A 13,647-nucleotide genomic window follows, 5' to 3' on the forward strand; every position below is an offset into this window, starting at 1 on the left:
TGTATTGATTTGCCCCAAGTCTCAGAGTTATGAGCAGGGCCTGCAGCTCCCCAAGGCCAGTAATATCAGGAGAAATATAGGCAAGAATGGCCTCTCTTGTAGGCTACTTCAGTTGACTTGAAGCTCTGGTTGGTGGGTAGCTTTTTTGTGAGTGAGGTTCTGCCCAGAGGATGGGAGAACTGCGTGTTTGGGCTATTCATATGTTGCCATATTTTTGTCAGTGCACATTGGGTTAAAATCATAATGAATGGGTGTCTGGACAATGACTTACTCATGTCTGTAAATTGGGAGGCTAAGGCAGGAGGATTGCCACGTGTTTAAGGCCAATCTGGGCCACATGGGAAGTTCAAGGTCAGCAAGAGCTACATAATGAGACCCTGTCTTGGAAAATTAACTAACTAAATAAATCGAGTGAAAACAGTAGCAATGTTGCTGGGCCTTCCACCGTTAACTTTGTACCTATATGGAAAGTCTCAGGATATTGTCATGAGATGGTCACGGCTTGTCCCACAGACCAGGATCTGAAGCAGACGGCGAATAATGCTGACTGGAGATGCAGCTCGATTCCTGTTTTCAAAGTTAGTCTTTCCATAGCTCATGTCTTCATCCATAGCTCCCCAGCTATTGCTTGGATAAAGCAAAGATTCGGATTCTGACCAGATGATGGATTGAGAAACAAACTCCCGGAGGGCCCAGGTCACAGGGTCATGCGGTGCTGAAACTGAAAGCTGGGTCTACCTGGGTCCACCCTGCTGCCTCTTCCATAGAATGCTAAGCATGTTTGGGACCCTATCCAGAGCCCTGCTTGCCCCTCACTCTACCTGGTTCCATTTCTTATGGGAAATCTCTTTTTCTTACCTGTAGCGGCACCGCCCAACCCCAACCGTGAGGTGGCCGGGGACACTATCATCTTCCGGGACACTCAGATCAGCAGCAGGGCAGTGTACCAATGCAATACATCCAATGAACATGGCTACCTGCTGGCCAATGCCTTCGTCAGTGTGTTGGGTGAGCACACCCTCATAGCCGACTCTGCCCGCTGGCAGTGGGGTCTTCCTGGGGTGTAGTGATACCATTGGGTACATTCTCTTCTCTGGAGCCCAGGCACACTAGGCAGACTTGGGTAGGCGTGGAGCATGGAGGTGGGGTTTGTGGGGAGAATAGAGGATTTGAACCCCACCAAGCAGGTGACCACAGGACCCATTTCTTGAGCAAGGAGAGGGCCGTGGGAACCGGTAGATACAAGGTGTCTCAGAGCTACAGGGGATCAGCTCCAGAACTTATGGGATAATTTGGGGAAACCCTTTGCAGAAAGCTTGTTTGGATGTGAGGCAGATGGATAAATATACCCCTTCCTCACCTAAACCTTCCAGCAAGGATGTCTCATCCCTTGACATTGTAACATGACTGTGGTCTACAAAGCATTTGCGATGATCCTGGGACACCTGAACCGCAGGGGCTGTAGTTTGAACAGTTTCCCTTAGACGAGGCTTGCAAAAGAAAGGGGCGGGTATCCAGATGTCTGGAAAGTGGCCGGAAGCTGGAAGCATACTGTGGTGACACCAGGGAGGGGAAGGGTTGTGCGCCACACCCATAATGGCAAACCGACCCTCTGGGCTTTCAGATGTGCCTCCTCGGATGCTGTCTCCCCGGAACCAGCTCATCAGGGTAATCCTTTACAATCGGACACGGTTGGACTGTCCATTCTTCGGGTCTCCTATTCCAACACTCCGATGGTAAGTCCCAGAAGACCAGGTCTCCCCAGCGGAAGTCATTTGTTATTTTACTCCCATCTGCCCAAATGGGATCCTTAAACAGTCCAAGCTGGCCATCTGGGTGAACTCCCAGAGCTATGTCTCCCAGGAGCCGTGTCTCTCCAGAGCCAGCTAGTAGTTATAGGCAGAGCTTGCAAAACTCAGGACTCCATGTGTCTACCTCACGCTCCCCAACCCCCCACCCCACCGTGGACTTTGCTGCTTCCTAGCTCCCTTGGGCCAGTCCTTTCTCAGTATGCTGTGTTCGCTGCTCTATTGTGAGGTTTAAGAATGGGCAAGGAAGCAACCTGGATGGTGGTAACTACCACGTCTACGAAAACGGCAGCCTGGAAATCAAGATGATCCGCAAAGAGGACCAAGGCATCTACACCTGTGTGGCCACCAACATCCTGGGCAAAGCTGAAAATCAAGTCCGCCTGGAGGTAAAAGGTAAGCAAGGGGGTTCTCCAGAGACGCCCCTGCCCGAGGTCTGGTGGACACCACGTCCTCTCAGTGGCTCTAGCTAACCTAAATGTGGGAACGCTGAGGCCCCTTATCAGCCTGATCCAGAAACTCACCCGCTTCCCCTCACCACCACGCACATGCTGGACTTCTGAGCCTGAGAACTCTTTAAGATTTCGATTATCCCCGCCCACACACACACACACACAGAACCTCCTCGCCATTCTTCCAGCTGGCTGTACTGTGTTTGACACCTCAAGGTCAGGGGTGTCACACTACATGGCCACATTGGGGCTGGTGGGCAGAAGAGGGGTCCGTGCCAGCTTTCCAATTGTTGTCACAGATCCCACCAGGATCTACAGGATGCCCGAGGACCAGGTGGTCAAGAGGGGCACGACGGTGCAGCTGGAATGTCGTGTGAAGCATGACCCCTCCTTGAAGCTCACGGTCTCCTGGCTGAAGGACGATGAGCCGCTGTACATTGGGAACAGGTGTCTGCTCTCATCTCAATTCCTGACGCACATTGAAGAAGCAGTTTGCTCTTCCTTTCAGGGTCATGCGTGCCACTAGGGGGCTACTAGTGGTGATGGCCCTGGTGGCCCTTTCCTCGGGGACAGCCTCAGGAACCACTCTTCTCTCTTCTCTTTTCTCTGTCGCTCTCTCCTTCACCCCCCTCTCGCTTTCCTTCCTCCCATCTTTTATATCTCATTTTCCTCCCTACCCCCTCCACACGTCTCCTGCCGTCCACATTCCAATCCTCTCAACTCTGCTTGTAGTACCCTTCTTCCCCAGTAGAGGGCAGGACTGACCCCAGCTATCACATCCCTTGCAATGCCTGGTGGTTCTCAGCTCCTAGATCTTCTGGGTGCTTTGCTGGTGCCCCGCCTACCCCTCCCACACCAGTTCAGGCTTTATTTGTGTAAGGGCGCTGATGGTACTGGAAGGTGCCCTGGGTGTTTTGTAACGGGCAGTTAGGATTGAGAGCCACTGATCCCCATCCCCCTTCCTGGGACTCTCTTTGCTATCTCTCTTCTAGGCAGTAAGGCATCATCCACTCCCAGTCTCACCCAGCTTCGTGCAGGGCCGCACCCTGCCTCAGTGCATGGGCATCCAGCACTCATTGGTGCTGACAGTTCTACTACGATCTTGCATTTCTCTGGGACGCTCCTCCCTCTGGTGGACACAGGTCAGAGGAGCCCAGAGACAGAACACCCAAACTGGTACACAGGACAAAACACGTGCAGGGGAAGAGAAACAACACCAGCCTGTCTTAGGTGTGTCGGGGTGATGGTGCCCTAATTTGGGAAGTGTGTGCAACACGAGAAAGTCTCAGAGATGCACAGTGCAGTGTGGATGCTGAGGAGCATCCCCTCTGCTTTCTCTTCTCCTACATCAGAGTGTTGAGATGGCGCCTCACACCCCTCCAAGGAGTTGTAGCTCTCCCCGGGCCCTGCCACCTCCTTTATCTTCTCACTGACCCCTTATGGGACGAGAGTAGCAGATATGTACCATAGGGGAGCCACCCTCCTGCTAACCGCAGTCCGGCACCTTGCAGGATGAAGAAGGAAGATGACTCCCTGACCATCTTTGGTGTGGCAGAGCGGGACCAAGGCAGTTACACGTGCATGGCCAGCACCGAGCTGGACCAAGACCTGGCCAAGGCCTACCTCACTGTTCTAGGTAACGGCTGCCACCTACGTCAGCACTAACCACCCTTCTCCCTGCTTCCCAGCAGCCAAAGCGGCTGTGAGTGCTGGGTGGGCCCCAGGGCAATGCCCAGTAAGCAGCAGTCAGGGGTCATGACCTCCTCAGGTCTCTGGATTAGGAAGCTGCCACTCTCCAGTCAGCTGAGGAGGACAATTTGGCCTGAGTGAAGTTCTTGACCTCCCAACCCCAGCTGAAAGGTGTGGAATGCAGAAAGCGGAGCGACTTCTGCCTCTTCTGCTCTCTCTTACAGCGCCTTCCACACCGCCAAGCTGACTAAAGCCACCCCCAGCAATGCTGGAGCAAGTGTGTGTGTGTTTTATATGTGATGTTTGTGGTCTATGTATGTATTTGGTGTTGGGGGTGTGGTGTGTATCGGTGTGTATGTGGTATTGTGTGTGGTGTGTGTTGTATACGTGGTGTTTGTGTATGTGTTTGGGGGTGTGTGTGATGTGTGTATGTGTTTGGTGTGTGTGTGGTGTATGTGTGTATAGCATGTATGTGGTATGTGTGTATGTGTGTATAGCATGTATGTGGTATGTGTTTGGCATGTGTATGTATATGTGTGGTGTGCGTATGTGTGTGTATATGTGGTGTAGTATATGTGGTAATATTATGTGATGTGGTGTGTATGTGTATGCATGTGTGTATAGCATGTATGTGGTATGTGTTTGGTATGTGTATGTATGTTGTGGTATGTGTATATATGTATATGTGGTGTGGTATTATGTGTGTGGTGTATATGTGGTATGTGTGTGTTTGTGCCTGCTTCCAATACTTCCTCCAGCTTTCTTTTCCTCCCATGCTGTCCTGGGTTTTAGTGGCATTTCACATTGTGCCACGCACTGAACAAAATGACTCTACCCCTTCTTGTCCAGATGTCCAAGCTGGACTGCAAATACCAAAGCACCCTAAACAGAAGGGGAGGCAGCTACGCCTCTCCAGTGAAGCAGGTCCTCTGCTTTCTCTCTCTGAACTCCTGCAGTGGAGGTCACAGCTCGCTGGCCATGAACGGCCTAGATGTGCCAATATATCTGGACAGGAAGACGCCAGAGACACCACTCTTAGGCCGTGAAAAAACCCAAGGAGTTGCCTGGGAGGCGGGACCGTCCGTGGAAGGGAGAGTGTAGCCGAGCTTGGGGCCCCCAGCACAGGGACAGCTGTGAAAGCCTCATCCTTCTAGAACCCTTTAACCCTGCTAACCTGCTAACCTGGATAACCCGTCTTACTGTTGCAGCTGATCAGGCCACTCCAACTAACCATTTTGCTGACCTGCCCAAAGGTAATTTGTACTAATGGGAGCTCTGGTGCCCAGGGGTGGGTTCTTGAGGAGGAATGTGTCTCAGGAGATGACTGCACATTACAAACCGGTGGACAACACTCTGCCTGCCCCACATGACCCCTGGCCCTCAGGAATCCATAGCCACCTGCCTCCCCAGACCATCTCACAACCCTGCCCTGGGCTCCTTCTGCAGGCTAGACTCTGAAGCCTGGACTGCACTTTATCTCTTTTCCTCGGGCTCCACTTAGCCCTCACTTGAGGTTCCTGCTGTCTGCCCCTTGCTACACCTCAGAAGTGCCTAATGGCCAGTCAGGAAGGCTGCTTCCTCAGATTATCCCTTCCAGGCTCATCAATTTATAGACCACCACACACCTACTGCTATTCATCTAGGTCCTCCCTCCCCCAACACACATAAACACGCACACACACACACACACACACACACACACACACACACACACACATGCACACCACTAATATGAACTTAAGAGACTCACTGTCTAGGTCCTCCCAACCACCCAAAACATAATAGCTGGTTCAGGAGGTAAGATGTGGGGGAACTTGTCTACCTGTATTCTGTGGCTGGATGGCTCCCTTCCAAAGCCAGGAGAGTAGAAACCACCGTCCCTCAAAGGCACTTCCCTTACTCCTGTGTAGATACCTCTGGGCCCCTCTATTCTACTCCCTCACTGAATCCAAACTAAGTCTCCTCCTGATGTGCCTGGTCTTCCTCTGGACCCTCCCCACTGCCCTCATCTGTCTGCCCTGCTCAGTACTGCGGCACTCTCCTGGGCTCTGGTCCTGAGGGTCCTGGCAGCCAGAGAAACAAGTAGTAATCCTGAGAAATGAGATGTTCCACACCTCCCTGCAGTCTCTCTTCTGGGAGCAACAGCCTTTCCCAAAGTGTGTGTTCTAAAAGAGCAGAAGAAACAGGAAGACTCGGCTCCTGTTCACTCCGCCCCACCTGATGCTCTTTATTTCCTTGTTCCACAGTCTGTAGGATTCTTGGTTCTTCCTCGTCTCCTGGAGGGAAGGGGGTGGTCCCTGCATTAGCCCTCCAGAGTAGGTTGGGTTTGATCTGCTGGCAGTAGAGACCCAACTCCTTCAGGGACCTGTAAGGGTGAGCACCACCCACCCCAAGGAGAGGGACGGACTCTCGCTTGCGAGCTCAGAGTAATGTCTTTTACCTCTGCTGCCAGGACGGCCAGACCGACCCAGGGACCTGGAGCTCACTGACCTGGCTGAGAGGAGCGTGAGGCTGACCTGGATCCCAGGGGATGATAACAACAGCCCCATCACAGGTCAGCCCAGGGCCCTGTGGTCCAAAGCCAGAGAGAGCTGGGGACATAACAGCCTTGGACTAGGGCCCCTCGGAGTCTGCTCCCACCCCTGCCTCGGGACACGGCCCTGATTCCCTCCCGTATCTTGGGAAGACTTCTTCACGGGCCACTGTCTATCCTGGGGAGATGGTGGAGATAAACGGAAGCCGAGAAGGATGTGCTTCTAAAGCAGGGCTTTGTGACTCCCAGAACAGCCCTGTCCTCCTTGTCCACTCAGACTACGTCATCCAGTTTGAAGAGGACCAGTTCCAACCGGGGGTCTGGCACGACCACTCCAAGTTCCCAGGCAGTGTCAACTCTGCTGTCCTCCAACTGTCCCCATATGTCAACTACCAGTTCCGGGTCATCGCTGTCAAAGAGGTTGGGAGCAGCCATCCCAGCCTTCCGTCTGAGCGCTACAGAACCAGTGGGGCCCGTGAGTACTTGAGCTCCAGGGGCCCTGTGTGCACTGAACCCCTCCCAGCTCCCAGCCACGGGAACTTAGGCAGGTCACTTGCCTGTCCGAGACCTGTCCTCACCTTACACAATAACACAGACTTCTCAAGGCGATGGTGAGGACACCTGCTAGAAAAAGCCAGAGAGATAGCTTAGGGTGTGGCACTAGCTGCCAAGTCTGGTGACCTGAGTTTGATCCCTGCTACCAAATGGTGGGTGGAGATGATTGACTCCCAAAAGTTCTCCTCTGGCCTTCGCACATGAGCTATGGTACGTGTGAACTCACACATACACCACCAGATAGATAGATAGATAGATAGATAGATAGATAGATAGATAGATAGATAAAGATTTTAAGAAGAAAATGTGTCTTCCTGGAAGCCAGGAAGATAGTTCAGTTTGTATACTGCTTGTCGTGAAGCATGAAGACCTAAATCCAATCCCCAGAACCTATGGAAAAGCTGGGTACAGTGGCACTCGTCTGTAACACCAGCACTGGGGAAGTGGGGACAGGAGGATGCCTGGGACTTGCTGGTCAGCCACTGGAGCTGAATCACTGATCTCCAGGTACAGCGAGAGACCCTGTCTCAAAAGCTAAAATGGAGAGTGATTAAGGACCACACCCAGTGTTGACCCCCGGCCTCCACACGTGTGCACACACCGATGCACGTGAAGGAAAAGAGAAAATGCATTGCCATGCACTTACTGTGGTGCCTGTCGTGTGATAAGCACATAATTAATCTTAACTGACATTTTTATTACTGTTAATGATTCTTTATTGTCTGCTGGAAGGGGCAGAGCGGTGGCAGAGGCGCACATAAAGATAGATAATCTGGGCTTATGTCGGATTTCTCTTCCTAATAATGTTTAAGTTTATGAGATCACACCAGCTCATGGAGGCAGAAATGCTTGCCCCAAAATATTAAATACCAGGATAAGCATGTCACAAAACACACTGGCGGATGGTCTGTGAAGGGAACAGCGCACGGCGTTAGCACAATGGCCACCTGCAGTGTGGAAAGGTCTATAATAGGGGTTAACTGATAGAGGATTAAAGAAACTAGGTCTACTTTGGGGTTTAAATCTTAGCAAGGAAGATGTATCATGCATGGGAGGAAAAGAGAGTCGGGAGCTGCGAAGAGCCAGAGTACACAAGAGGGCAGCTAGGTGGGCAATAAACAGGGTGCTCTGAACAGGTTCGGGTTTGACTTCAGCTTTATCTGTTTGGGTTCCAGCTCCTGAGTCCAATCCCAGCGATGTGAAGGGAGAAGGGACAAGAAAGAATAATATGGAGATCACGTGGACGGTAAGAGGACCTCCCTACCCCACGCTCACCTAGGAGCAGGCACCCAGGAGCCCCCATTCCTTACCCTCTGGGGCCATGGTATGTTACAGACTATGTAACTGATTGGGACCACTGACCTCTGAGAAACAAGCTAGTCTCAGAGCTGGGCATTCAGAAACCAAACAGGACAACGTCCTGGGAGCAGGAGTTCAGAACAGAGAGGGGAGCGGAGGTCATCCAATTCCACAGACTGCCAGTTTAGCAAAATTCATCAAGAAAGCCACCAAAATAGATATTCTGATGTTGAAGGAGGGACTCAGGCTTCAGGAAAGAGAGACGTGCAGAACATCGATGCTGAGTGTAGCGTGTACTGGCTCTGTGTGGTGTCTGTCGGAGGCGCTGGACCATTACAAAGTTCAGGTCTTTCTACAGCCTGGGCTAGATGAGCTGAGAGGCTTCCTTCGGGCTGGGACCGTCAGTTCTCCTCTTCACCCTGGTTCCCTGACTACACTTTCCAAATTATAACTGGGATATATGCTTAGAAACTGACTTTTTTTAGACCACTTCTAAAAGCTGAAAACTAGGTCACTGAAGTGGTAACACTCAGAGACGCAGTGCTCCTCAGAGTCCCCGTCGGCTCTGTCTCTCTGAAGCCTGGCCCTCCAGCATCCTAGGCCAACGGCTTTGGACTGAACTTGAAATCTGGACAGCTGGTCTATGGGCGCTGTGTGGCCAGCTCTGGGAGCCTGGTTCCTGAGCCAGGTCCTTAGGGTGAATGAGCTCCAGTCCTCTTTAACAAGCTCCCATGGAGAAGGGCAAGACTGATTTGCAGCTTTGGTAGAACTGAAGTCAGTTCGGGAATTTTGAGCTCATTAGCAGGGGAGTAGCTTGATTAGCTGGGGGTCCCCTCTCTGACTCTGGAGATCATGACTGTCAGCCTTTGGCTCGCTGCTCTTTCTGTCGTAGGAGGAAGTTTGCCCTAAGTAAAGCATTTGTTCCCGGTGCACCTGCAGTGTGGGTGGTGCTCGCAGTCAAAGTGATTAAGTCTCTGGTGAACCTATTGTCATAGAAAATCTGAGTGCTCCACAGTTCCTGGGATGTTAGGCTCTTTGGGGCTCAGCAGATGCAGGATACCATCATCTATACTGGAACGGAGCTGGCCGGTAGCAGGGCAGCAGAGTAGAGAGTTTGGTACAGATGGAGAGGGCAAACTATGGGTGGCTCTGCCAATACCCCGTCTACCCTGTCTGCCTGTCTGTCTCACCCTGCACAGCCCATGAATGCTACCTCCGCCTTTGGCCCCAACCTGCGCTACATTGTCAAGTGGCGGCGGAGAGAGACCCGAGAAACCTGGAACAATGTCACAGTGTGGGGCTCTCGCTACGTGGTGGGGCAGACCCCTGTCTACGTGCCCTATGAGATCCGAGTCCAGGCTGAAAATGACTTTGGGAAGGGTCCCGAGCCTGACACCGTCATTGGGTACTCAGGAGAAGATTGTGAGTATCTGCCCACGTCCCTTCCCCAACAGGACCCTCACTGCCAACTATTACGTGGCCACTCTCATGGGTCGAGAACCTCAGGATATGTCATGGGAGGGCAGCCATGGAGACAGGACTACGCTACTGTGGCCTAGACCGTGTATCACTGGTAACACCAGGGAGAGAATTGTCTTTGAACACATCCCCACTTAGCTCAGAACTGAAGCTTTACAGCTGTAAAAACTGAGTCTAGAACAGCCCTGTCCAGGATTTCAAACAAATGGTCACACTTGAAAATAGAACCCAGATCCCCAGGTTCCCAGGTCCCCAGACAGGTTGCTTTACTGCTAAGTCTTGCTGGCACTAAGGAAGGCATCAGAACTACTGTTCAAAAGGGCCATTTAGATGCTCCAAGGAAGATGGACATAGGCTAGACTCCCACAGCAGGGGATTGGTAGGCAGTGAACACCAGCCAGAGTCTTCCTGACCCACCACATCTCCCAGCATTCCAGAACTGCTCCCAGTCCTTGGAATTGAACATGCAATTGGCTTTTCTTAGGGGGCTGAGTATGAGCAAACCAACATTCTAGACCTCTACGTGAAAGCGTATGCATGGCCTCTGCCTGGTGCATCGTCAGCCCCACAGCTCCTGAGCAAAATACAGACTCAACAGCTGGGTCTGTGTCTGATCCAAGAAGAGATGAAGGCAGTGGTGGGATGAGCAGAGGGAAGGGCCAGGGCAGATCTTAGTAGGCGTGAATGCAGGAGGCAAGACTGGGCTCCACGTGTGGTCCAGGGATGGTGAAGTGGGATGCAGGGAGGACCAAGGCCCAGGAGCAGTCATGGATTGGGCTCACTGGGAATGAGCAGAGGGGCCTATCCCAGCCCACCTCTAAGGTAGAAGATGATTCCCTACGGGAGTCTGTCAGTAAGTGTGATTTCCTGCTTCCTGGATGACCCCATAGTTTCCACTGCATCTGTCCACCCTGGGACCTGTGCGTCACTGTGGAAGCTTTGTTCTGGTTGCGGAGCAGGGGTCCAGAGCCATGCTTCTTTTCTGAACAAAACTGGGGCACCTCCTGTCTGCAGATAGTGTTTCTGTTGGTGCATGCCGAATTGATTACTGAAAATATATGAAGAGTATTGGAGGAAAACACTAAGGTCTCTGGGCCTCTTGAGGGCACCCGGAACCTGTGATTTCCCTTTGAACCTCAAAGGGGCAGGGGATCACGTGAATCACCACCACTTGTGGGCATCGCCCTAGGAGCTGTGGCTGTGGGTAGAGGGGCACAGCAGTGTCAGGCTGCAGCCCTGCAGAGGAAGCCAGGGGAGGCAATGGCCATGCCCACTTTACTCTCACCTTGGCCCCTCATGTTGGCACCTCCTATTGGCCAAGCTCCTCAAGAGGCCTGAGGAAAGGGTACTTGGCTGCTAAGAGAGCAGCGTCTTAGGCTGCAGAGCAGCGGGAGCAGCTAAAGAATGAAAGGGAAGGTAGATGCCCAGCACCTAGGTGCCACAAATGCTCGTTCTGGTCGCCTGGATTGTCACCCTCTTGTCCTGAGACGTCCCTGTTGTCTGGAGTGGCCCATCTGCAGGAAAGTGGAGGAACAGGCCATCAGAATACATCAGAGGGGATGCGAGAATCCGAGCACCAGCCTCACCTGTATAACCAGCTCTCTGTCCCTACATATTGCAGATCCCAGAGCTGCACCCACTGAAGTTAAAATCCGAGTCTTGAACAGCACAGCCATCAGCCTTCAGTGGAACCGGGTCTACTCTGACACGGTCCAAGGCCAGCTCAGAGAGTACCGAGTGAGGAGGCCAGCCCCCAGCCCCGCCTAACCACCTGCTCGCTAACCAGGGCACGGGGCAGCAGCCGCGTGTGTAGGGGATCTGGGAGGGACCCTAGGAACGCTCATGGGTCTCAAGTTGATTCAAGATGCTTTCTGGAGTTCAAAATTACCCAGTGGGGCACACATATGCATGCATACATATAATTATGAATATTATTCAAATGTTCATGTTTCACCTAGCAACAGGGGCATATTCTGAGAAATGCATCATTAGGCAATTTTGTCTCAGTGCCAGCATCGTGCTGTGTACTGAGACAAACCTAGGTGATATAAGCCAGTGCCTCAGCATGGCTGCTTACCGCAGTCAACACACACAGCAAGCTTAAGCTGTGTGAGGCCGTTGCCAATGTAACACTGAAAACTGTTTTTACAGTAGGCTGCATTTTAAAATAAGATAAAGTATAAAGTTAGGCCTAGGGGCGTAGCTCAGTGGTAGAGTGCTCGCCTCACATTCATGAACCTGGGTTCAGTTCCCGGCACTACACAGGAAAATGAGAGTATTGAGTAAATACGAAGCGTAGAGAATATTTATTATAAATGTGTAAAGCAGTAACCTGGTGATGTTCCTTACTGAGCAGTCCAATCATATTGCTTTGATTTTGTCACTGGCAGCCCAGTAGACCTGTTTACGCAGCATCACTACACATATAGGGTAATGTGACATCATGGTGGCTGCAGCACCATCACTAGTGAAAGAATCTTATTCACGGTCCCTTGCTGGGAAGAGCATCACACTCATGTTCATGCAGTCATGAGCACACGTGGTGTACTGAAGGTCCAGTCCAGCTAGAACTCCTTAGGAGGGTGCTGGCTTTGAGCTGGTACTGTAGAACACATGTGTTTGGTGTGCACGTTTGAACAAACATGTGTATCTTCGTGTGCCTCACTGAAGCACCTCTGAGCTACTGCCTTGCCCTCAGAGACTCCTGCTGAGCTGTTTGCTTCCCCGACCTGGTTTCAGAAAGCCACACTAACAGGAAAAGCCACTGAAGGGCTCTAAGCTGTCTCCCTTTGGCCGCAGCCAACTCTGCTACCCGACACAGATTCCGAAGGCCCTGGCCTCTTGTGCTTTCGGCCTGGGAGCAGTTTCTGTCAAGTAGTGTGTCCTCAGAGGGCTGGGCTGAGGTTGGGGGGAGCAATGGTAGGATTTTCCCTCAGGAGGGTAGCTGCATTTCAGCTGGCTGGCAGTGAGGAGGGTGTAGCCATGGGTTCCACTGGGTCTGTGACTTCTGAGGTCATCAAGAGTTGGCTGATGGACAGCTGGGGACAGACAGAAGGGGTCAGTCCCTTATTGGGACTTGGCAGTGAAGGAAAGAAAAGAAGGCTGAGTGCCCCTGACCTAGCTCCTCCCCAACCGTTAACTTTTAACCCTTAACCTACCAACCTGGAAAGTTTTCTTACTGAAGTACTTACCAAAGCTGCGCAAGTCTGGACTTCCTCGCCACTCCGCTGGTGACGCCGCTGGGGCAAACTGCCCTGTGGTTTCTCACCCACTGCTAATATGACCTTCATTATACCCTTCGCCTCTGCCACCCTCCGAGGCCACCCTGCCCATCCAAGCTCTGCTGCTGCACAGCCCTGTGCCCCAACTTACCTGGACATGTGTCTGCCGTCTCTAAAGATCTTCAACCATACAGAAATCATTTGGCTTCGGAGAATTAAACCAACTGCTGCCCGTACTCCGACTGTTGGGAACAGCCTGCTCCTTGCATGCCCACCTGCAGCCTCCCTACACTGTACTAATCCAACTGAAACCGAGGTGGCCTTTGAGTTTTCAGCGCCAGGATCCCTGATTCGCATTTGTGGTTCTGGCCTGGACTCTCCCCACTCAGCACGTTACCCGGCTGGGACATAATCTCCAAAGAGGTGGCATGGCTCCAAAAATGAGTGAAACCACACTCCTGTTTCAGGGTCAGCATCATTCTCTTCATGAGTGGCTAGTGAGTGAGGACTGTAAGGCTGTCCCCCCAGCCTGCATGGGGCGGATGAGGTCTTTTGAGACTGGGACACTGTAGTAAGCAAAGGGAGGACCAGTCACTACCACCACTAACCAC

General features: G+C 52.1%; 1 protein-coding gene across 2 annotated transcripts in view; it reads left to right on the top strand.

Annotated features, from left to right (window-relative positions):
- Positions 1–13,647, top strand: part of Nfasc (neurofascin) — a 163,678-nt gene that overhangs the window by 117,925 nt on the left and 32,106 nt on the right. The window contains exons 11-21 of one of the 2 annotated variants that reach the window (XM_050147841.1): positions 865–1,008; positions 1,625–1,736; positions 2,038–2,204; positions 2,560–2,707; positions 3,772–3,896; positions 5,158–5,202; positions 6,402–6,503; positions 6,760–6,957; positions 8,213–8,283; positions 9,536–9,758; positions 11,437–11,552. In XM_050147841.1, the coding sequence (XP_050003798.1) occupies positions 865–1,008; positions 1,625–1,736; positions 2,038–2,204; positions 2,560–2,707; positions 3,772–3,896; positions 5,158–5,202; positions 6,402–6,503; positions 6,760–6,957; positions 8,213–8,283; positions 9,536–9,758; positions 11,437–11,552 (1,451 nt within the window). The remainder of the gene's footprint in view (positions 1–864; positions 1,009–1,624; positions 1,737–2,037; positions 2,205–2,559; positions 2,708–3,771; positions 3,897–5,157; positions 5,203–6,401; positions 6,504–6,759; positions 6,958–8,212; positions 8,284–9,535; positions 9,759–11,436; positions 11,553–13,647) is intronic. The other variant, XM_050147840.1, reaches the window with a different exon arrangement.

This window comes from Alexandromys fortis, unplaced genomic scaffold (genome assembly GCF_014885135.2).
Source record: "Alexandromys fortis isolate MF-2015 unplaced genomic scaffold, M_Fortis_MF-2015_v1.1 scaffold_58, whole genome shotgun sequence".
Taxonomy (NCBI): Eukaryota; Metazoa; Chordata; class Mammalia; order Rodentia; family Cricetidae; genus Alexandromys; species Alexandromys fortis.